Here is a 24,386-nt window from a genome sequence, read left to right as displayed (position 1 = left end):
GAAGGTGTCATCAATTGATGGTGAAAGACTACTATTATAATATAGTCTGACACCGTAAGAAGAATTATACTACTGGGTAATCTGTTTTCCAGAGTTTAACCTTTCAGCCTGAGTTGGCTAATCTTTTACAATGTTTACACGTCTCTCTATATTGATATGTGCATATTCCAAAAATGGTTAAAGGAAAGAACGTTTTATTTTAATAGGTCGTAAAAAAGCAGCAAGATTTTGTATGTTGTTTTTTTTAAACTGGCGTGCATCGTGACTAAACTTTGGCAGAGGTATGTCTGAGTTTGAAGGAGCACTGAAGGCAGCAGCCGCTCACCGCCCCCACTGCTGCCGAACAGGAGCTGTGAAGCAGCAGCCGGAGAGCGACAGACTGTGGGCTAAGTTTGTCCGCCCTGGCTTCCCATCACAGGTCGAAGGGGGCTTTGTTTCATTCATGAGCAACAACCGACGGTTTCGCTTTGAATTCACAGGCGTTAGAAACCGTCAAACAGTTTAGGGTTGTTTGTGGAAATAGAAAAAGCTAAAGAGGAAAGGAGGGAGAGAGAGAGAGAGAGAGAGAGAGAGAGAGAGAGAGAGAGAGGAGGGGAAAGGAAAGTGCGACTCAGCAGTGGACGACTCCAAAGTTGACACCTCGCTGTCATGTTTGGTACTTGTTGAATACACAACACTGGATAACTGAGCCTGTGTGGGCAGCGCACTGTGGGTGAACAGGTAGGTTATAAAACAATGGCTCTTTGGTACACAGACTGATTGAATGTTTGTCTGGTGATACATTTACTTTGCTCGACAAACAGCGGTGGCCTACTGCAATGCAGATATTGTTCACATTATAGACTCGGATTAGTGTTAACTGCGGCACTGCTCGAGTTAGATATCAGCAAGGTTTGCTGTTGATTTCAAATAACTTTGTGAGTTTTATTTTTTAGATAACTCTTTTGTGCATGAATATCACTGAGATAAGACACTAATGTGCATCAATTATCTCTTCATGTAGCCTAGTTTCTGTCTGCTTTATATGTAGCCTCTAGGTCCCAATTAACTCTGCTACATAATAATTTCCAACAACCCCTGTCTGGTGTCAAGGTCTTCAGTATCACCATGAAGCAGTGACAGCACAGGGACAGTGATGGCAGAGCTGGAGATTGACCAGTCCAACCTTCCACGTGTCCAGGAAGGTAAGCATTTAACTCTACACTGACTCAACTCTTTATACATCTGTAGGAAAAAGAAAAGAAAACCATGCAGCATCCCACAGAGTATAGTGAAAACAAAAGGATGTGCAGAATGTGCCATGCTTTATGGTCTGTCTTGGGGAAAAGTTGTTTTTGTTCAGACCCCCCCATAGGGAAGGGTCAGAGGTCATGGTCAGCTACAAAACTTCAGACATGGATGGAGCCATTAGGGATTAAGTGTTTAATGTATGAATACTTCAGCACAGCGGATGTTTAAAACAGACTTTACTTTCTGTGTGCATGCATAAGAGAATGAGACATTAGAAAAACTTCCCGTGGGTTTTTTTTTCTTCTTTCCTTGTTATTGTGTGTGTGTGTGTGTATGTGTAAAGAGTAATGGCTTCTTTTCTCCTGACCTTGTGTGTCTCTGTGCTTGATTCCTGTGCTATCAGTAGGCCATGTCCTGCACAGATAGGAAGTGGCTTGCAAAATGTTTTGACTATATGGAGCAGATATCCACAGGTCCTATCAGACTGTACAGAAAGATTTTAAGGAGGTGCGCATGTGTTGGGTGCAGATAGGAGTGAGGAATGAGATGACTGTTCCTGATTTGGGGGAAAGCAAGTGTTCTCAATCAAGAGATGAAGGCTTGTTTCTTTATACTGAAATGCTCTGACTTGTGGCACAGCCGTAGTTATGTAGAGTTATACATCTATAAAACCTTAATCAAAAAACAGTTCAGTTTAAATTTAATTTCAAAGTCAATTTATCTTATAAGCTCCAACAGTGCAACTATGATGGATGTTTGGTCTCTGGACTATAAGACCTCAATTATGAATTGACTGCCCAGCATATGCAGACATTAAGATAAGTTGTAATGAGAGTTCTAGGAAAGCTATCAGCAAACTTGTGGTGTAAAAAACTCCACTTATTAAGAATATACACTTACAGTATTGTCTAATTTTTATGCTAATGCAGCTCTACGTTCATTTTGATTGCTTGTATGTAAGTATGAAAACATTCCCAGGTGGTTGCAGACCGTTGACTCAGTGTTTGACATGTCCGCACTAATGAATGGGATGGAAAGAGGTCTGCATGTCTTTTATCAAGGGAGATAATTCCGCAGTCTACCACTCTTGTTTCCATACACAAAGGGCACACTGTGTGGCTTTGCATTTTTGAGCAGAGGCCGGTGCACAAACAAAGCCGGTAATAGCAGCTATAAACTGCTAATTGAGACTGCAGCAGGATGTAAATCAGATCGTGTTCATTTTTCCGCTCATCATCTACTTTAACAGGACAAATTTGTCAAACTGTGCCGTTGTCACCCTCCGCGGCACTGAGGTCGCTCATTTAACGTCCCATTGTGAATGTTTATGTTTCAATTTCCCTAAGAGCCGTTATTCCCCGCGTCCCACTTCTCCTTCACTTTCCTCCCCATCCGAGAATCTTGGCCAAGTCAGCTCCCTTTGTTTTCACTGCCCCCCTTATCAGTTCCTGTTTTGTCCCTCCTCTGGCTGCTCCTGATATAGCCTGATGTGCCGAGGGAATGCAGCTCCCAGAGGAATTCCCCCGCCGCCTGCCCCCCTTGTTCCTAGTTTCACTCTCACCAACTGACCCAGAGTCCCATTACCCCACACCTCTCTTTGTTCTCCATGACAACCTGGTCCAGTTCATGAACCGGCTAGCCCAGTGCTAGTTTATAACACAACACAACAGAGAGAGAGAGCTGTAGGATGGACAGACACTTTTTATGGTGAAAATTTGTGCAAAAAAAAAAAAAGCACTGAGCAGGAGAACACAGAACAGGCCAGGGAGGAGGAGAGAGAGAGAGAGAGAGCGTGTGGGCGGTCGATGGGGGATTTTGGCTGAAAATAGAACCCTTGTCATTTTCTCCTTTCCACTTTCTTTGTTTGGCAGGCACTTGCCACTGCAGCTATCCAAGTGGCTGGGAAGATAAAAGAGAAATATCTCTGTCAGTGTTTGATCTGTTGCTACCTTGAGCTGGATGCCTGAGACAATCTGCCTAATTCTGTTTTTAGATGATTGGCTGTCACTTCTCTCATGTCGGTGGGAGTTTTTCAGCTGTTCTACTAGAAGACAAAGTGCATACACATCCATCTAGGAGATAACTATTTTGTTACATCAGCAAAAAAGGGGGAAAAAAGCCAATTCTTTTTAGACCTCTAGTAACAAGGAATTTTTGTACGAGACAAGAGGTATTAAAAGTAGGAAATAATTAGGTTTTGAGGTCATAAAGGTCATAGTTTTACCCTTCTCTCACAGTATCACTCTAGTCACAGTCCACACACACACACACACACACACATACACACAGGCATATAAACAGTCTGTGCTTGGCTGCTGCTAATATTTTGAAATCTTATCTACTTGTTTCTTGGCCTTTCCACTCGTCTTAGACAATCTCATTCCCTATTTGGATTTTAGCTCCTCGCGTTCAAATGTCACAGCCAATTTCTGTCGTCTGCTGGATCTTTTGATTTACTATCCTCTTAGAAAGCAGACACAGGCCTGACAGGGTCCTTTCAGTGTCCTTATTAAGAAGCTTAAAGCAAGAGTCTCTTAAGATTATGAAAACACACCGGGCCCAGACTCGCACTGACTGAGCATGTGTTTTTACTGTTGGCCCTGAATGCCTCACATCCTGTCCCTCAAAACCAGTTTAGCAGTCATAATAACACAGTCCTCTTGTCCCTCCCCTATAGGATAATGAGTGAGGAAAAACAAGTTAACCAGCAATGCAGACACACACCCACAGACTGTCATCTCCCTCCATCTTTGCCTCGTTCCTTCGTCGTTCTGTTTGCTTTATTCTAGAGTTGGACTTTAAGAGTAAACTTGTGTTTTAAACTGTCAATTTGTCCTGTCGGATTAAAACCAAGGCACCGACTTAATCCCTCCTCATTGACAGACACGACGCATAAGGGCAGGTTGGAGATCCATTTAGCAGATAGACTCTTAAGCTCCACGACAGGTGTAAGTGGTAATGCATGTCCGTCTTGGTATGGGTTAACTCTCGGGTGTAGGCTTACGGGGTCATTTATGGTGTAAACAGACTCTTTTGGTGGCTTAGTATTGTCAGGGTGATTTCCATGAACTTTGACTGTTGAGCCTCTATAGACTGAAACATACCCCAAACTTTTTTTTTTTTTCAATTTTGAGGATTTAGGGACTTTTTGACTAGATTAGATCACAGCAGTGTTTCTGAGGCCTGTTTTCTCACTTCCCTATTTACAGAACAAGACAAAGGGGAGACATCCTCAGTTTGACTGTTTGTATCAATTCAAGAGCCAGTTCTGTAAATGTTGAAATTTAACATTGCAGGCTCTAGTAGTTCAGGTACGGCAAAGCAATAATGAAAGAAAAGAATGACTCACTTTTAGTTGAGAACAAATGTTTTCAAAAAGTTGCAAGATAGAGATCAGGGAATGTTATGTCAGTATGTTTGTGTCTGGGAGGAGAAAATGTCCAAAATTGTTTTGAAGACAAACACAGAAAAGCATTCTTAAAGCCTGAGATGGATCAAATTCTTGATATGTAATGTGTTTGTACTTCTAAAGATGGTCACAGCTGTAGACTGTAGGCGCAATATGTCTCTCTTACAATGAGTCTCGAGGCCTCCAATTTGTTCTCAACATCAACAACACCATCCAGCACAACTTCAGCTGGTAAGTAAACTTCTGGGATGTTTACTTGGCTTCTTTTTTTCTCTTTTCTTTACTTTTGAATTCTTCTCCTTCTAACAAAAGGATATTTTAAAACACCATTGAAGCTTCAATTAAACATACTGAGAGTGACTGGCTCAGCTTTGACATGCCCCATGCAGTGCATACAGTGACAGCATGGTTTACATATTTGCCCTTCAAAAAATTCAACAGTCCCATATGTGATTCACTGATTTTCTGCAATTTTAACAATATGCTGTCAAATAAAGTAGTTACAACTACAACAGGCCAGATAATACAAAAATAGTTTACGGTGTTATAGCAGTATAAAATGTATTGGGTTACTTATAGCTGGGTTAAGAGCTTAGACAAGTTATTATAATCAACATATGGAATTTATGTGCATCAACTTGGCTCATAAACGGAATACTTGAGTATCTTAAGTGTCAAGTGCTGGGATTTAAGTGTAGCTGTTGTATCCACAGACGTGACCCAGCCTGCTCTGATAAGCTCAGCAGAGGGATTAGTGGTGGGACAGGTGTTTTTAATTGGCCGTGCCTCTGGCTCAGGCTGGAGACATTTCTCTCTGCACTGAGCTGAAAGCTCTTCTTAAACTCTGTCTCCTGTCCCCTTCCTGGCATGTGACAGCACCATAGTAGGAAAAGACAGCTTTTCTATGTTTCCTGATTGGAAAAAAAGTGAGGTGGCGAAGTGTGGTCACATAGAGCCCTGTGTGTGCAAGTTTGAGGAAACAGATGGACAACAGTGCTGCTGTCTGCGTTTATTTTCTCTTGAATAACTTTGAGTTTGTTTGACAGACTTAGAACATGCATATGCTGCAGCGCATAGCTTGGCTATTGTGGCTCAATAACAACTTCTGTAAACACTTAACATGTTTATATATGAAAATAAAAGTCTACAAACTCTGAAACAGCCGAGAGTAGTGTGCAGATCAAACAGTAATGCCACAATGTATCCATATATCACAACCATATGACTGGATTTTTAAACTTTATTTAAGTCACAACAGAGCAGCTAACTGTCACACCTCTTGACTTATTTAACTTGTCATATCTGAAGACTTATTTTGCATATTTTATTCTTGTGTTTTCATCCAGTTCCCAGCTTTGTCAGATTTCTGGCAATAAAGGACAACGCTCAGAATTAATGACATGAAACCGATATCATTTATTAACATATCCAGCAGCAGGTGGCCAGACTATAGGACCATAAAATATGGAAGGCCAGGTTTGCCACAAAGATAAGGATAACCTGACACAGAGAGGTCTTAGTTAAGGCCTTAGGATTTATGACAGACTTAGAGAGTTCACTCTACATACACTCACATTACTATCAATGTGCCATGTGTTGAAGTTGTTAATGGTTTTAAATTTCTTGGCATACACATCCCAGACACCCTCACGTGGTCTTGTAACACCAATTGCATCCTCAACAAAGCACAGCAGACTTTCTGAAGCATCTTAAGAGGTTTGGCGTGAGCACCAAAACTCTTGTAAACTGTTAGTGCTGTACTGTTGAGTGTCCTGACAGGCTGTAACACTGTGTGGTTTGGCAACCTGACTGCTCAGAGCTGCAGACTGTTAAATAGACAGCAGCAACAATCATTGGCAGGGAAACACCACAACTTAATAACATTTACACCACTCACTGCAAAAGGAAAGCCCAAAACATCTTTAAGGACACCAGCCACCCTGTTGTGTTGTGTGTGTGTCATGTTTTGCTCTCGCTCCTTCCATGTGTTAAAGCACAGAGAGCCAGAGCACAAGTATTTCATCCAGACACATGGCAATAAAGATGAACTTGAACTTGAACATTTGTACCAGCTGCACTGGCAGCCCTGCATAAATTATTACAAGGGTTAGTTTCTAAACTTTGCATCCTGATTTGATAGTCATAGTGAGCACTTTGGTAAAAGGAAAACCGGCTTCTATCGCTTTAGATCCTTTCAACAGCTTTAATGATATTGTCTTTTGTAATGCTGTTATTATGAAACGCAAACACACCTTTTCAGAGCTGTCACATTATTGCTTTTGTTAGAATGAGGTGGTCTTGTTTTACAGCTACTGAACTCAGTGACTTTGGGAGGACAGTAATAATTATGGACACTTGGGAGCTTCTCTGGAGCATTAATACCCTGTAATGATAGGGATTTTATGAGAGCCTTTTATATATTTTACAGCAAATTCATGCCAGAGCAGTGTATAGTTGTTTTTGTCTGAAGTTTTAAGGGATACTCCTCTGTCTTTGTCTGTATTGTATAAACAGACATGATAACACACAGCACTCATACTGTATTGTTTCCCTTTAGACAAAGAGTTGAACCAAAAGCTCCCCTATATTGTCTCTGTTGAAGCGCTTCAACAAGTTCAGCTCTTGTTCTGTCTGGAGCACAGAGGGCCTTTTAAACACCGTTATTGTTCTGTTTTAGTTATCATAAAGCTGGGATAGCTGCTCACTTCATAAAACAGTTAAATTCCCCCTCTGTTCAGTTTTAAACACAACACTTTGTAACCTTTTGTGTGATACTGAAGTGTTGCTGTCCTCTGTTGTTTCAGTGTGCCAGTGTTTTGCTGTGCTGGAGGATGGAGCGTTGGCACACCACCTGCAGGAGCAGGAGAGTAAGTCCAATGTCAAGCTACCATGTGACAGCTGCACAGCTGCATACCACTGACATGTAGAGTCATTTTGTCATATTGTGGGCTGCTCTCCTGTCTGGCTTAGTGAATCACCACTTTCTGTGTTGTGAGCTTTCATATTTAGTTATCTTGATGAATAATTCAGCTGAGGAATGCTCTTTATATTTGAATGGAAATTATATATTTATAATAAATTATACTTCAATATAATCCAGTTTTATGACTGCCAGATGTAGTTTAGTAACTCAAGGAAGACTGGGAAACCAAAGGTGGATATTTATGAACTTTTTCTGTCAAGCTCATGTCAAAATAGTCACTGTTTTGGTTTGTCTTTGCATAGTGTGACATATAATTTGATTTCTGTATCTAGGATTCCTCAAAAGTGAGCTCACAAACCATGTTTCATATAAACAACACATTATTCATTGCGATTAATAATTGTGTTAAATATTTTACAAACCTAGATGACACGTGTCCTTCATTGTGCTTATTAAACAGTCTTACCCTCTCTGTTTTTCTCTGATTTACATTCACAGTTGAGCAATACTATACCACCAACATCCAGAAGAACCAGCTAGTGCAGAATGACATCCGCGTAGCCAAGAAGCTGCAGGATGAAGAGGAGGAGGAGCAGGCCCAGAAAAGTGCCCTCCTCAGACAGGTGTCCAGACAACTGTAGGTGACCATGCTCAGACATCACTGCTTGTCCTCCCTGATCTAAGCACACACCCTCTGCTGATATGTAGTTGTTGGGTTTTAGAGTCTGAAATCATAGATACAGTCATTTATAATGCAGATGTATGAACTGTTGCAGTGTGTTGAATTTCTGTTGTATATTGTGTTGACTGTTGAGTTAAGAAAAAGTTTCAGCAGCTGTTTTCTCCTCTACCTGTCCTGTAGGGAGGAGCAGGACTTTGAGTTTGCCCGTGTGATTCAGGAGGAGATCCAGCGGTGTGCTGAAGAAGCCCAGAGGAGGGAGCAGGATGATGAGGTGAGCACAAACAGTTATACCCCCATCTAATTATATCCCCATCTAATTACATCCCTCCAGTCAAAGCTTCAAAGATCTATCAACGTTTTTTTAAAGACATTTTCACGGTCAATGTGGACATTCATTATTCGCTGGTGTCATCTGGTTCAAACTTTTACAACATTTATATTGAGAAAGGAATTAGGATTCTATCCCGCAGTGAATACATACTCCAGTCATCTTGACATGCTCAGACAAATCCAGTATAAAGAGTGCAAGGGTCATTTCTGATTTGAATCCACACCCACAAGTTAATAATTCACCAAACACTTTTTTATATGATAAATCTTTTCAAATTACAAATTTGCACCCATCAGCGTCTGCATTCATTTCTCATAGTATTCCTTACTTAAGAAGCTCTTGAAATGAAAAGATACCTTCCTTGGAAACAATCCGCAGTTTCATGGAAACTTCTTTTCATTCTGATTGAAATCATTCTAGTTGAAGATTTCAGATCAATAGAGGATGTGATCTGATATGTTCTGGTGTTTACATGTGCAAACAGCTGTGTGACCATCACCACAATGACAATAACTCCACCTTAAGTCAACTGGTCAGGTTAGGCTAACCCATTGTCGCTAACTTTAATCAGAAGGAGGCAAGCAGGACACAGAAACTTGACTTGGGTCTTGAGAACTTTATTTACTGACAAATAGCCTAAGCTCGTGCCACCACGTGGGGAAAACGAATAAGAATATATTTAGTCCAGCCAGAGAGAAACAATCAGATGTAGCATTTATATGGTTATGATTTGTTATGATTTAATATAAAATAATATTTCCCCATTGAAAGGATATTCAAAGGTTTACACTACTCCTCTCAACCCGATTAGAAATTCAATGAGTGAGTTTTACTAATTTCTCATTTCTCTTTGCCCAAAACACACATTGTATTACTCCAAATTTCTGCATTTACTACTTTAAATGCAAAAAATATTGGATCATCTTTTAAAGTGCCCTGCAATCAAACAAGAGCTACTTTTATAAATGAGAAGAGACAGGTGAAATGGCTAACATCTCCCATAATAGCTGTGTTTACTATATCCTATTAAAATCAATGCACGCCACATTAAACAGGTAAATCATGATCCATCCCAATCATCAGACACGCTGATAGAGGGGCTTGAGTCTAGGCCAACTCATTAGAGAGAAAAACATGTACTCAGCTCACCTGGCTTGCATTTTTAAGACTGTGGGAGGTAAACTCACACTATGCAGTGAGTGACCATGCAGTCCATCATATGATATAATTGGTGGACTATATAAATTGACAATCCATCAAAAATGAATCTTTGTGGTTCTAAGATACAGCTGGTTATGACAATACAAAAAAAATAGAAAATATTGTGGAAGATGAAGACATATTCACCGAATGACCGATATCTGAAAACAAGGTTGAAAATCAGTGCTCCTTTGAATCACACATTCTGTCATTTTTAAATTACAAACGTCACAGTGTCAAGCTTAGCTTGAAACTGAATGCTGTCCCAGCTAATAAGAAGAGACCAATGTGACAGCAACGTTTGTAAAGCGAAATATTTTGAGGGATTTGCTCCTGAGACAGGAACAAATCCTTTTCTGTGGGTGTCAAGTTGCTAGCAGTAACCAGAGCAGAGAGAAACGCTGTATGAATAAGTTCAGCTTTGGCACATTGCAGTGATAAAACAGAAACTTGGACAAAAGCAAATTAAGACCTCACCCTTTGAGTATCAAATACTCACCCCATGTTGGCCTGAAAGATTTTAAAAGACAATTGTTAATTTCCTTCAGAATGGCTGTGGTCAGCTTGGATTCTTCTGCGATAATAAATGTCCATGTAAACATCTCAAACTGCTCAAACAGACATAGTAGACTATCTTAATGAGGAATGGGGTTATTGGAGTGTGCAGGTTATTTTTCACATGGTGTCCACATAGAATAGCTCCTTTTAAAGATAGATTAATTATATTTTGTATCTCAAACTACAATACTGAGTGGACACAATAACAAACATAATGTAATCTAAAGGGACAACCGTGGAAGTAAGCACAATTCAAACTAGCACCAGCATAAACTGTCAACTTGAAAAGCAGATTCAGCAAAGGAACTCATAGACTTGTGTGGCACACGGGACATACTTGTATTTCATTTAATTATCTGCCTGTTACCAGAAGGTCAGGGAATATCATATGGTTCACTTTACTCTCCCTGAGGACTAACAGAGTCCATAATGAATGGCAGTTTCAGCAGTTGCAGCAGCAAGTGCTGCTTTGGGCCTGTGATTTATCCTCTGTGCCATAAGAGGCCCATATGAGCCAAGTCAGCAGTTAAGCAGAGACACAACCTGTCAGCTAGCCATCCACATGATGGCTCAACATGGTACATTGCCTGTTAAACATCAGAATGTATTGTCATTGTAAGCATTCAGCTCAGAGCTTCACTTTGCTTAATTATAGCCTCACAGAGCTGCTAGCATGAATGTGGACAGTCTGTTTTTAATGTTTTTTTTACCATCTGATTTTGAATACAAGTATAATAAAAAACAGATTACTCTGATAGTTGTGGTTACGTTTATGTTGTCCATATTCCTGACTTCTAATTTGTGGTGGAGCACTATCTTTCTCCAAAATGTAAAAATGCAAAAAACAATTAATCGTGTAACCCAAACACAACAGGGCAACCAGATAGTACCCATCAATCACCTCTCCCTTGTTGTTCCAGTGTGCACTCAGAAGCCCCTAAAAAAACTTTGTTTTTATGTCTCTGCATTTTTACAACGCACATGTGCATTTCTGAACAGCAGTGGCTTTACAAAAAAACAGCCCACCAATAGAAATGAAGAGTTGAGCTGTGTAAGCAGAAGAGCAGTGAGGGGGGAAAAACAGCCAACTCTGCCACGAAACTCTCCAGCTGGTCCAGTGGAGCTGGCTGCGTCACAAGGCTGCTGGAGCATAATATTTTCCTTTACCCTGCAGTTTCCTTTTTAGAGATGGCTGCCTTGAACGGGATTATAAAAGTTCCTTGTTTTGGAGGATGTGAGGTCATAGGGGTTGGTCATAGGCTGAGGGGTTCATTCATCATTATTAAAGGGGTTGAGTTTGGACTCAGGTGTCCATACTTAGAGTTAAATGTTAAAGCTTTGTTTACTGACTGGGTTAAAAGTCATGCCAGCTTAATGCAGCACATGGTGTGTGAACGTCTTCTGCTCTGTGGATGTAATAATTTCTTTTTTATGAGTGTTGATGTTAGGATCACATGATGAGCTATTACCACTCCTGTTAGTCTACCTACCTTAATGACTGACTGATCAGAGGTGTTGATTAAATATATGCCTCCCTGTAGATAGTGCCTTTAATTAAGGAACAGAAGGCGTCAAGCTGTGCAGTTTTAAATGCCAGATCCCTGTGGCACTCCATGCCTAACCTGCCGTGGCAAGCTGCTAATTGTCTGCTGATGCTGGCAAAGTGTCTGACACGCACGCTCTGATTGCAAAGCAAAAGCAGCTGCATTAGCTTTTAGTTATGATTTATGTTGCAGATGAAGTCTACAGAGGGGTATTTGATAGAATTCACTGGTAGAATATGCTGATTTGTAGGGAATATTATTAGCTCTGGCCTTTCCAAGAAAAGTAACACAGAGACATTATGCGGAGGCTTTCCTTCAGAGAATAGACAAGTATAGTAGCTTTGGTAAGAGCTAACATTCCCCAGTGACAAGGTGTTATTTCAAGTGAAACAGTCCTGTTGACCTGCTTCTGTTGGAGTTTTTCTGGACCAGAGTGCAGGCTGAAGGAGATGAAAAGTTAGCTTGTCTCTCATTTAGTTTCCTAATTTCCACTGAGTCAGTCACAGCCCCGCCTGGACCAGTTCGTTTGGCCAACAAGAGCCTGCTTTGTGTTTAATAGACACTATTAAGATGTTGGATCACCGCACAGTGGCACTAAGCCACCCACAATGGTTCTGCATTTGGTAGAGTGTCTTCTGTAGATATTCCAGATTTTGGTTTATGTTACAATGTTGTTGTTACTGGAACACTAATAATGTATGTAAACTTGAAGGGAGCTGAGGTTGTAATATAATTTAACAGACACAGCAGTATGACTTTCTTAGTTTTTGTAAGTTGTACAGCTAATTAGTAACGGAAAAGGAAAACCATCCTCATTATTGATAAATTCTCTCAGCCATTAATGAAAAATTTCCTAAAGATTATATTTCTTGTGTGTCACAGAGTCAGAGGTAAAGTTGTTACGTTGCTTTTGTTTTTGTATGTACTATGTTATGCTGCCACCTGCTGGTTGAAAAAGACACAGGATACATTATGCCTTTGACAGAAATTCCTGCAGTCTTGCTAATTTATGGTTGTGTACCAGTGGTAGAACTGGCAACTCACAGTGGGTGGAGCTGGTTTTGACATTTTGTAATGACATGGTATGAGGGTATCAGGACAGTCCATTATTGACTTTGCTGGGATAATCAAATTAGTTTCATGGTTGGTTTTTGAAATAAGGGCAAATTAGCCTAATGAACCAAATTATATGACCTAATTATTGTCAGAAGATACAGGTTAGGACTGATGTGTTGTAACGAGGTCATTCAGTGGTACATTCTTCTCAAAGCCAAAACATGTGAGCTAAAAATGTGCCAGTTGAATTGCTTATTTGACAGAACAGCTCCATCTCTCTGTAACCTTCATTTAGCCTTAATTCATATTGATTAAACATTATGGGTTATAATACAAACAAGCAATCAGTATGCCTATCTCTCTACAGGAAATTGCTAAACAAATGCAGGAAGAAGAAGAACAGAGGACCAGAAGGAGGAGCAGAGGCCAGGAGACCCATAGTGAAGGTACAGTTTGAGTTTTGTCATTCTGTTTAGTTTTTTATTGGCTGTATGCTTAAGTTGTGACATTAGTCCACAACCCTAACAATCTCTGAAATCATTTTAAAGGAAAATGTTTACATTCTTAGGGATGTGACGTTTTTTTCAAAATGTATGCAGACATTATCAAATATATAACAAGAAGTAGGGCTTCCTCAGCTGACCATGCTTTGCTCTGCTGCTACTGCTTACTATTGTTGTACTTTAGTCATTCTCCACACATAAAGTATGAACAAAGCATGCCCTACATAACTATCTCACTTTTTTATTATCTTTAAATTGTGTTGTTTTGTAAATCATTTGCATGTATGTAACGTTATCTTTTTTATTGTCTTTTACGCTTGACAGTACATCTGTATTTCAATATATAAATGTATTGGAATGCCTTAGTTTTATTTAAAACATTTGTATAAATATAACATTTATATACTCATTCTTCTTAAGCAACTGTTTTAATGCTATGTGTTACCTCATTATTAACTGCACTTGTCTAAAAGTACCTGTTAACAGCCTCACCCACCCTCCCTGCTTTTGTGTTTGCATGTTTGGCATTATTAAAGGCAGCGCTAGCAATCCTGCTCCGCCATCCCCAAACCAGAACACATGCAGCAGCCTTGACCAAGGAGAGGAGCAGTACTCATCTACCACCACCAGGTGGCAATGTTCCACCTCTCACAACCATTCACACTTAACCGGGCCTCAGGCTGTCTGCCCCAGAGGGGTTGCAGCTCAGAAAAACACAAGATCATGGTCAAATGAAGGACACACATATTCCATTAGGCAAATCAGGAGTGAATTAACTGAGTCTTTTAGTGAGGATTCAGAGGACTCGGACACATTTTTCTCTGAACAGCTCTCTCACAGGTCTCAGAGACTGAATGAAAGACACAATACGGCACCTCCCCGACGAAGAGCATCTTTACATCAGCCGCGAGAGAGAAACTACAGAAGTCTTAGCACTAATAGCAGGTTCACAGATGAGCATCAAGGCAGGGAGGAGGAAATAGGAGAGAGGGATGAGGACTATTATGAAATTGATCACCTAGAGAAGAGGAGGCCTAGGGATCGGAAGCAGGAAAGGAACCATAGAGGGGAGAATGAGGGTTGGCGCAGGAGCAGCGATCACGATAGAGACTTTAGGTTAGTAGAGGGTAGAGAAAGGCGATGTAGTCGCAGTGAATCTGTCAGGCTACCTGTCAGGAGTAGTACCTGGACCTACAAGGACAACCCGGACAAACATGTTCGCTTTCAGGATGACACCAGGAGGTCTAACGGGCACCAGGATGAAAGCAGCCGAGTCTGGGAGATGCTAGGCCAGGTCCTCAGAGAGAGAGGTGTGCCTGTGAGGTTTGGTGGCAATGAGGCACCACTGCAAATAAGACCTCAAAGCAGAGACAGCCAAGTGCTTCATGGGAGTGAGGTCTCCTGTGGCGACTCCCAACCACATCAGAGAGTCTTCCAGAGAGCTGCCACCACCAGGCACAGTTTCCATGGAGATATCAGGGAGAGGAGGAGATTGTCATACCGAGAGAACTGTGTGAGAGATCACAGAGTAGACCGAGACAGGCACCGAGACGATACGGAGCATGAGGGAGCGGTTCATGAGATTAGTAGTAGAGACTCATATTTGATTAACAGGGAGAGGGGAGGCAGTAGAAGGTGGAAGGAGCACCGGCACACTAATGGTGACGAGGGGGAGAGGAATGCAAATGATTGCAGGGTCAAGAGGACAACTAGCGAACGCAGGCATTGGCACAGGACCATAGAGGAAAGGTTAAGCTCAGAGGAGGAGCAGGAGGTGGCGAGGAGAGTAGAACGGCCCCATCGCAGAGCCTCACAGCGTAGCCAAAGCCTCAGCAGCAGCGGGGCTTCAACCAGGGATAGGTCAAAGCACATGGCAGCAGGTACTGTAACACCCAGAACTGCAGCCAACTCTAATCTGCAGAGGGAAAGCTTCCAAAGCTGTACTCCCTATCTCTGTGTGCATCTGCTCCTCTCATCTTCCTTCAATCATCGTCAAATCTGGAGAAATTTTGTCTTTAGTGGTAATTTGGGGTCTCTAACTGAAGTGGGATATTTTCCTGTTTGATTTCTACAATTACAGTAGTCCAGAAATAATCTTCAGTGTGTGCTCTGATTCTTATCTTCACCCTCATCATCAATCTTTTAATCTTGATGTAGCCAGAGAAAAAATAAAATGGGATTAATTTCAAAACCTAGCAACATAACTTTACTTGCTGTATCCTGTCATCTTTCGGTGTGACTCAAATTTCATTGGCTTCTTTGTGATTCAGATTCCCCTGCATTTATGAATCATCACTGATTCTCACATCTCACATTTGCTTTACCATCTGTGTGCTTTGTCACCATAGTGACTTCAGTTACTATGATGACAATGATTCTATAATGTGTCATTAACTTTCGGTCACTTCAAATTTCATCCATAGGGGTGTCACCTCAACCCCAGCCGGGCGAGGCAAGCCTGCACCTGGGAGAGCTACAGCAGGTCTTAGAGGATGAAGAACTGGCCCGCAAGCTGCAGGAGGAGGAGGAAAAGGTGTTGAGGAGGGTAAGGGACCCAAGTCATGCCACACTGTGATTGAGGAGTCAAGGCGGAAGGATAGAAGATCAGTTTCTTGTTTTATTCATTTTTTTCATTTACTGTCGCCTTGTTGCAGAACTCTCAGCCCTCTCCACGTAGCTCTTACCCCAATGGAGACTTCAGAGTAGCACAAGTGGCGCAGGATGAGGTACGATGATGATTTGACATGTCGTCAGCACCCATGTATCTAATGTTTCCAACATCCACCTGTGGAATGATACTTTGATGTTGTTTTTGTTTTTGTTTTTCTCTAGGAAATTGCACGTTTTATGCAGAAGCAAGAAATCAAGTCAAAACGAAGATCTCGTGAGTTGGAAGGGCCAGCCTCATGGCGCGAGCACAGAGCGATGATCAATCATCATGACAGAAGAGTGGCAAGAGAGAGACAGGTAAACAAAACTTCAATATTGAAAACTTATTGAAAACTTCTATCTTTTAAATTGTGCTTTAATATTTCACACTGCAAACCTAGGAGATGTCATACTGTAGTCTTTGTTAGATTTGATGTTTTCAAAAGTTACATTTTTAAACTGAGCTGAAGAAATGAATTGAACTCTTTTGTCCACTGCCTTAGGTCCAACGAGAGCGACTTGACTCAGAGGGCCTTCCTTCCCCCACTGAGGACTGTTCCCCGGAGAATCAGCCACCCAGCCCCACCTCCACAATACTGTAATTATCTCTACATAAAAATGTGTGAAACTAAAGAGTGTTGTGTGTCTACTGTATGTATGCTGACCTACAACTGCTGTGTTTACAGACAATCCCAGCAGATCAGGAACATTGCAGAGGAGCTGGACCCGACCTTCCAGGCCAGGAGGCAGGGCACAGAAAACCTTCAAGTGGAACAAACAGGTACTGCAAACAGGACAAATGGTACTTACAATGAAACTATTAGAACAATGGCTGGACACTCACTTCCTTTTCCTCCAATAAAGGTCTAACCTGTCAGTCACTTCCCATGTCGCATTCTGGGTTACATGACTTCTTCGAAGAGCCTACTTTCATACCGCCCACAAAGCGCCAAACGGACAAAGTGGGACGCACCAAACCCAAAGAAAAGAAGGAAAATTGCAAGCAACAATAATCTTCAACACTGTGTCCTGCTGGAGTGCAGACATACACATTTTATAACACTAAATATCAGTTCAGCTACAGTCCTCATAACTTAGTACTTATAGGTTGAAAATGACAAGAATTAACGTCTTTCTACCAGTCGCCTCTACTAGCACTTTAGACCAGTGGAACAAGAGAAAACATTTAGAGAAGTTGCATTTTAGAGTACTTGTCCATCAGGTAAATAATGACAACACTTTGGACTGATGCCTTTATTATTTTCAAAGGGAATTCTGCGGTTTATTGAAGTATTGTTTGAATTCTTCAGTGTTGATGAGTGTTTAATTTAAGCGGTATACCTTTTTTTATTATATTTGTAACATTTATCTGTCTGTATTTAGTTAAGTTTACTGTCAGCATCCAAAATGTCATGTTATTTGTTTAAAAACCTGCCAGAATTTCTGCACACCTGGAGTTTTTCTTTACAAATTCTGCTTAAAAACTTGATCTACAACAAAAAACACTAAAAGAACATAACCAAGATAACCATTAGACACTGTCATAGTATCAGTACTCCATAGTATCAGTACAGCATTGTCTAAATGCGGAATAACATTATGTTGCTTTTTTTTGGTATGTACTCTGAATTGTACTCATACACTGCTGAGGTTGAGGGAGATCAATTCTAGTCATGTGTTTTCTTGTAGACAGACTTTTATGAAGCTGGGAAAGCTGCACTCATGAAAATCATTTTGGCAAGAGTGTTAGGTGTTTTTTTTTTATGTAGGCTACTTGACTTGTCATCCACAGTTGTCACGAACCCTTATTGAAACAATGAGATTTCACAAGCGCTTGTGATAAACCTTGAACCCGAGTGACGTATTTCAGTCAAGTTGCATCCTCAGTGTCTGCCAACTTTGTTTCAAAGTTTGGTGGGACTACAGTCATGTTTACAATGGTACAATGACAATCAAATTAACTTATTTAAACTACCAGGAAATGAACATCACATTTGTTGCTAAACTAATTACAACAGTCATTATATCTTAATTAATATATAATCAACTTGGTGACAATACATTATATGAAACAAAGGTCCACTTACTAGCTTTGAACCGCAACTAAAGGTCATTCACACGCAACACCAAAGTACATTTTGGAACAAGTCATGTCTAGTTAAGTCACATGATGGCATCTGATTCATCTCCTTTCGCTGAGTGAAGACTAGTAAGTGGACCTTTTAAGTTTTGATTATTTTGTTACACACTATTCAACTCTGTTCTTGTATATTTTGCTAGCTAGGTTTTCATCAGTCCAGAGCCAATTATGAAAACCAGATAACATTAATAATACAGAACCTTTGCTCTAACTACAGGGGTTTCATTAGATTTTTACAGGCATGTAACCATTCAGTGGTTTCTGTTTTTATGTATGTTTATTTTACTTCCAGGTTTAAAACCCTCCTTTTGTTGCGGTTGTTTTGTTTTTGTTTTTTACAAATGTAATATGCCACTTTTTAGGTGGATCACTATGAATGCAACTGTTCTGTAAAAAAGTGCTACAAATAAAAATAAAACATTTTTAATTGGCTTCTTTTTTTAAATGTCAAAAGTACAGTGAAAAAGACAGTATACTTTACAGTGCACTACAGTGCATTGAATGTTAAATAATGTAAAAAGGCAGAAGGCACAACTTCACATACCAAACAAACCAGAAGTACATAACATTACATTCAGGTAACAGTTCACAGGTGAATAAAGTGCGACAGAAGTGCTTAAAATGTCATTGTACGTAGTAACTCTTCTCCTGTCAACAACTGTGAACCTTTTGCTCTTCAATCAGATGTCACTTCGCCTGAACTGTGACTCATATATATCACTGATACATTACTATAAATGTGGGCTAACATTTTCACCCCTAAGCCCACACAGCACACTTGTTAAAGGTTCCATTTCAGTAGAAAGTGCACGCCTGCTACAGTTTAGAAAAGAAATATGTTTTTAAAAAAAAATTCCACTTGGTCTGATGTAGCTGCCCACTCCATTATGCTTGAAGAAAAAGAACAAGAAGTTCAGGACTGACTGAGGGGGTTTCCACATGACCCAGACCCTCATTGTGATATTTTGGATGTCCATTATTTTTGCCAATTATGTAGCTGTATAAAGGATTTCCCATGTGACACATTAATAGTAATTTCAAAGATGTACTTCTTACAGAACTGACAAGGGGCTTTCCTGCCTAACCCTTGAGCAACATTTGAAATCTTGCGTGCCAATTATATTTGCCAAATATGTAGTTGTCCTAAGGAATTCACTTTGACACACTTACTAGGAATGTCAAAGATGTATGTACAAAGTGCATGACTAATCACTTTATCTCACATTTCATAACAGTAAGGACTCCAATTGTCATGTTCTTGCTCAACAGACAAGTCTCAGCTTGTGCCAAAAGTGCTCTTAACCCTTAATATGTCAGCCTCTCATAAAACATCTGACCAAAGTAGATCTTGACTACCTGTTGCTTTAAAGTGTTGTAGGATTACCTATTAACAAAAAGGGAAAGTCCCACACTGGACTTTTTGAGGCAAATGAAGCATAAAAAATGAAGTAATAGTCCCTAATTCCAGGTAATGTAAAGTAGGGAAGAAGGGATAGCATTTTAGTTTCCTTGGGGGTTTCACAGTTTATTATACTATCAAACATGTTTAAATAATGAACCAAAATCTATTTACAAAAAAAAGAGAAACACTGATGTAATCTGGCACTGCTCTGCAACATAAGTGAGACCGCAAATGTATAAAGTCATAGGTGAACAGTAGGTTGTTAAGCACCAGTGCCTGAGTAAACCAAAACGTCTACGTAAGGAGGCAGATGTGGGCTCAGCATCAGACGTGACTAAAAACCTGCGTAACGTTTCAACACCCTGCTCACACCCACTTCCACTGTACGTTCACACAGAGCAACACGCTGCAGCTTTCCCATACAGACATGCAAATATCATTCATACAAAATTCTGTAGTAAAACTTAAAAGCTGCCGGCCACCTGCCTATTTTAGGATTTCTGGAAGGACTACTCTCAAGCTGAACTGAAAGGGAAAACACACCGCCACAAATGCTGTCTGCCCAAATTTGCATGATGAATAGGATGGTATTCAAAGTCCACTTTGTTTTTTCCCCTCAGAATTTCCCATCCTCCTTTGTGTCAAAAAGATCTAATTGTATCCTATATCCTTATTGAGCCATGGCTAACATCTGACCTGACTTTTTAAACTTAAGACTGTAACCCGGGTAGATTAAAAGTAGCTGGATGGACACAATGTTTCTTCCTTTTAAATCCAAGCAAATTCCACCACCAAGACATCTTCCAAATCACAAACAAGTGGCTCAGTAGCACAAAGAAGGATCTTATTCACAATAGCCTGTGTTTTTCCCCTGAAATAAACAAAACCTTGAAAGGCATTTCCCATGTAATTGAAGTCTGGTCTCATTCCATTCATACAATGAGCTGGTCTGAGGAGTCCTTGGAGGCCAACGACTCTGAGCTGCTGCCTTGTTCTTGCTGGGCTTCGTGGAAACTGCACTCTATGGCTATTAATGTCTCAGGGTCATCTAAAGAAGAGAAAGACAAAAAAGTCAAATATTTCCTTACTATAGTTGTAATTGACTTGATCAACAACCTATAAACACCATCATACATGTAACATGGACAGAATCATCTCTGGGCCCTAACAGCTGACATGTATAGTAGTAATTACCTGTGGGGGTTCTGATTATTGGTGTTTTTATGGTTTCCTTTTTTGTTTTCTTCTCCTCCTCATCTGTTTTGGAGCGGGTTTTCACAGTCACAATGAAGATTATGATGATGATAATAAAGGTCATTAGAAAAACGCTGGGGACCACAAATAAGGCCACTGACCACTCGTCCTTGTCCTTATCCTTGTTCGTACGATCTGATATGAAACAGGAAGACATTATGAATGACTTCAAATAAAGACACATTATAAAGAACAACTACACTAAAGGAGCTATATCAGCTCTTACCAGGCTGTATTGGAACAGTGGTGTTACACTTGATGTCAGAGATTTTATTCCCAGCGGCCACAATGACTTCATCTGGATTAGGACACCTTTGAAAAAAATAAAACAGTGACAGAAGAATTGCAATGATTTTTCTGTTCTGTCATTAAATTTGTCAACAACAATAGCGGAAATCAAATCATGGTGTATCTCACTTGGTACTCCAGGGTTTACACTTCTGGTGAATTTGGTCATTGAAGGTTCCATCAGGACACGGTCTGCAAGAACCTGTAAGACACGATTGATTTCAAAATCAGTATGAATTGTAAATCTAGTGTGTGTGGGTGTGTGTGTGTGCCATAGTCATTTTTTGTTTTACTTACGTTTATCTGGTTCATGGCCTTTGGCACACTCTTTAGCACAGAAGGAACACTTCTCATCACCACAGATTTGTCCCTCTTCACAACCACACACTGTGTCAGATGTGGCTGTGCACTTTTTCACCAGGACTTGACCTACACATACGTAATGGAAAAAGAGTTGTAAAATCTTCTAACTTTCATTATCCATTATCAGATTTCATTATCTTTCAAGGGATAGTCTCATACAGTTTCATAGCCAGTAGGATCTACTAACCCTCACACTGTGTACACCTCCAACATCTCTTCCCATTAGGGTAGTTTGTGTAAGTTTCAGACTCACAAGGAGTACAAAGATCTTTCGGGTCTGGACCACATTCTATGACCAAGCGGTTTCCTATAAACACATAAAGAACAGTCATCAATAACTATACTTTAAGCTCTGTAACATTATATTAGCTCTTACAATAACAGGTCAGGTTAATAACAGGTTATTCATAAAAACAGCTCAAGCAGTCATTATCAAAACATTATTGCTTTGGGAATTTATCAGAGCTCCAAATTTCATTTATCAGTTGTAGCATCCACTCTTTTTTTCTTTGTTGTGGTATTAGCTGTAAAACCACTGAAACTATATTTGGTTACATGTAACCGCACAGAGGAACTGCTCAAGGTTGGAATACTTTTTTTTTTTTGAATCCACAGAGAGAAGGAAGTCCAAATCAAAAGAGTTTTTCACTACTGTTAGATACTACATGGGTAACTTAAACTCTTTAACTCAACTTTAACTTTAACTTAACTGATTTGAAAAAAAGTAATGTTAACATAATTGTATAACAATTGAGTTTATTCTGAAAATGAGCAGAGAATAACAGCACATTTAATCAATTTTATCCATTCAAATTCATCAGGAAATTTTATGATCACTGTCTCCTTTATTACTTACCTGGCTGACACTCATCACAGCAAACATTCACCCCATCAAGTCTCCATTTCCTGCAGCCACTTTCAGGCTGTCCCACACTGCTCAAACAGCCCTGAATGAACAGAGAGAGTACCAATGTCCACAGGATCATAGCCATGCTGTTATCAGCTCTCCAGCCTTGTGGTGGAATGACACAGCAAACAACTTGAGGAAAGACGCCAGTTAATCCAATCCAAGACAAATCCCAGGTATTTAAAAAAAAAAGAAAAAAAAGCTACTCAATTTCTTGTTTCTCTAAACCTGTACTGTAGCTTTAGTCTAAATTATAAGACAGTCCTCAAAATTCATCTAAAGTCTTCAGGTAGTAATGTTATAAGGTTGAAAAACAACTGGTGTTATGTGAAGAAATATCTGTGTGCTGCTGGCTCAGAGCACTAACTACTAACTCACTACAGCCAGCTGTACTATTCATGAGGTTGTTTTTTTTTCAGCAGGGGGCGGGGCGTTACACCATTGCCATGATTGAAAGTAATAAACATGCAAGTGTGCAACCGTCTCCCTGACTGGAAAGTACAACATTTTAAAAATGTCAAATGGCTTATTGTAGCATGTTTGCATTTCATTTAAATAATCTTAAACAAATATGAATAATTTCCTTCAGTGAGATAATAATTATATACAGCAAGACCAGAACAATCAGTATTAAGTTATCAAGACATTCGAGTTGTGTAAACGGTATTAAAAGCATTTTTAAGATAAGACTGCAACATTCTGCTCTTTTCTTCTACCACAGTAAATAAATACTGACAGCAGTGAATGAAAATACTTCCTGGTTGCGGATGCTTATATGGTTAGTTGATGCTATGTAACATTAGTTCCACTCTTTTCATTTAAATTACGACCACTCAAATAAGTTCTTCTTTTTAGCATTGCAGCATGTAGTGAGGATGATGAGTGTTTGACAGTAAATGTCAATGACACATAATACTTCTCCTAAAAAAAGCTTTGGATATCAAACTACTTCCTTTGACCAAGTTCTTACTAAAAGCCTGAAATTACAACATAGGGTTGTTGTTGTTCAAAATTAGACTTGTTCCAACTTGTCCAGATTTAGAAATTAATAACAGTGTGGTTTCCTGTTTTTGTTTTATTCTATAGCCAAAAAAAAGCCACAACTTTAAGGTCTGTCAGGGCAAGTTAACATGCCATAAATACGTTTAAAAGCTAAGTATCATTATTGTAGCTTTTTAAAATAAACAATTACATGTATTATCTTACAGATCTTTGATAAACTATTGCTATTGTTAATTGTTTGGAAAAGCAAACCGTAAAGTAGCCCCCAAAAGACTGGGTACTTTCCAACTTGACATCAAGCCATAAAAACCAAATTGAAAACTTTGAAAATGATTTGTTGGTTTGTTTGTATTTACATTCTGACCTCTCCCTCCCCTCTTTGGAAAGACAATGCAAACGATATTAGATAATAAATTCAAAAATGAGGAAGTGTCTTAAGTTCGTGACTCTCATAAGATCGCAATGTGAATTTGATGATTAATGTGGTGACTCACAGATGAATGAGTCTACTCAAAAAGAGTCACGTGTTTTTTAAAGGGCACTAAAAAGTTTAGAATTTTCCCCTGTTCGTAGTACTCATTAGCTTTTCTCAGTTATATACATCTGGTGATTAATACTTTAATTCCCACTTGAAAAATAAGCCCCAAGGATAGGGAAACTGAAACCAAAAGTGAAGCACACAGATCATATTGTACTAAAATGAAAGTGTAGCTACTTATTTATTTGGATGCTTTAGATGAATCAAGTATCAAGTATTTATCCACAAAACAAGATCTGTTATGTATTTCTTGTGAAAAGGGAACTGTTCCCTTACAGTAAGTGCCTTGAGTTGTGGAAAAATAGGGAAATTTGTTGAGTAATGCTGATGAGAAGGTGTGTGACTACATGATGAGGTCCATCTCTAAGGTCATCAGAGGATGGAGTATCATCTCATGGGACTGACTA

At 39.8% G+C, this 24,386-nt stretch overlaps 2 protein-coding genes across 2 annotated transcripts; one reads left to right on the top strand and one right to left on the bottom strand.

Annotated features, from left to right (window-relative positions):
• The first annotated feature begins 348 nt into the window (after positions 1-348).
• Positions 349-18,658, top strand: ccdc187 (coiled-coil domain containing 187). The gene is made up of 13 exons (XM_053318165.1): positions 349-721; positions 1,093-1,184; positions 7,444-7,506; positions 8,061-8,199; positions 8,425-8,515; positions 13,301-13,379; positions 13,973-15,316; positions 15,860-15,981; positions 16,091-16,162; positions 16,269-16,403; positions 16,589-16,683; positions 16,772-16,866; positions 16,950-18,658. The coding sequence occupies exons 2-13, from the start codon at positions 1,136-1,138 to the stop codon at positions 17,096-17,098; spliced, it is 2,433 nt and encodes an 810-aa protein (XP_053174140.1). The 5' UTR covers positions 349-721; positions 1,093-1,135; the 3' UTR covers positions 17,099-18,658.
• Positions 18,659-20,451: 1,793 nt separating this feature from the next.
• On the bottom strand, positions 20,452-22,524 carry LOC128357651 (tumor necrosis factor receptor superfamily member 5-like). The gene is made up of 7 exons (XM_053318020.1): positions 22,389-22,524; positions 21,720-21,839; positions 21,467-21,598; positions 21,299-21,371; positions 21,108-21,193; positions 20,822-21,016; positions 20,452-20,675 (listed from the first exon to the last, which is right to left on the bottom strand). Exons 1-7 carry the CDS (start codon positions 22,522-22,524, stop codon positions 20,560-20,562), a joined length of 858 nt encoding a protein of 285 aa, XP_053173995.1. The 3' UTR covers positions 20,452-20,559.
• Positions 22,525-24,386: the final 1,862 nt, after the last annotated feature.

The sequence above is a fragment of the Scomber japonicus genome, chromosome 4 (genome assembly GCF_027409825.1).
Source record: "Scomber japonicus isolate fScoJap1 chromosome 4, fScoJap1.pri, whole genome shotgun sequence".
Lineage (NCBI taxonomy): Eukaryota > Metazoa > Chordata > Actinopteri > Scombriformes > Scombridae > Scomber > Scomber japonicus.
Note: the sequence above shows the minus strand (reverse complement) of the source record. Positions and strands in the feature narration are given on the sequence as shown.

What these genes read in the sequence shown, in the direction of transcription:
- ccdc187 (XM_053318165.1), top strand. Translation starts at nt 1,136, where the DNA reads ATGGCAGAGCTGGAGATTGACCAGTCCAACCTTCCACGTGTCCAGGAA. An exon ending in CCTTCCACGTGTCCAGGAAG is followed by an intron (nt 1,185 to 7,443) that starts GTAAGCATTTAA and finishes CTGTTGTTTCAG; the next exon opens with TGTGCCAGTGTTTTGCTGTG. An exon ending in GAGTGGCAAGAGAGAGACAG is followed by an intron (nt 16,404 to 16,588) that starts GTAAACAAAACT and finishes CCACTGCCTTAG; the next exon opens with GTCCAACGAGAGCGACTTGA.
- LOC128357651 (XM_053318020.1), bottom strand. Translation starts at nt 22,524, where the DNA reads ATGGCTATGATCCTGTGGACATTGGTACTCTCTCTGTTCATTCAGGGC. An exon ending in GAGGTGTACACAGTGTGAGG is followed by an intron (nt 21,599 to 21,719) that starts GTTAGTAGATCC and finishes ACGTATGTGTAG; the next exon opens with GTCAAGTCCTGGTGAAAAAG. An exon ending in TGTAAACCCTGGAGTACCAA is followed by an intron (nt 21,194 to 21,298) that starts GTGAGATACACC and finishes TTTTTTTCAAAG; the next exon opens with GTGTCCTAATCCAGATGAAG.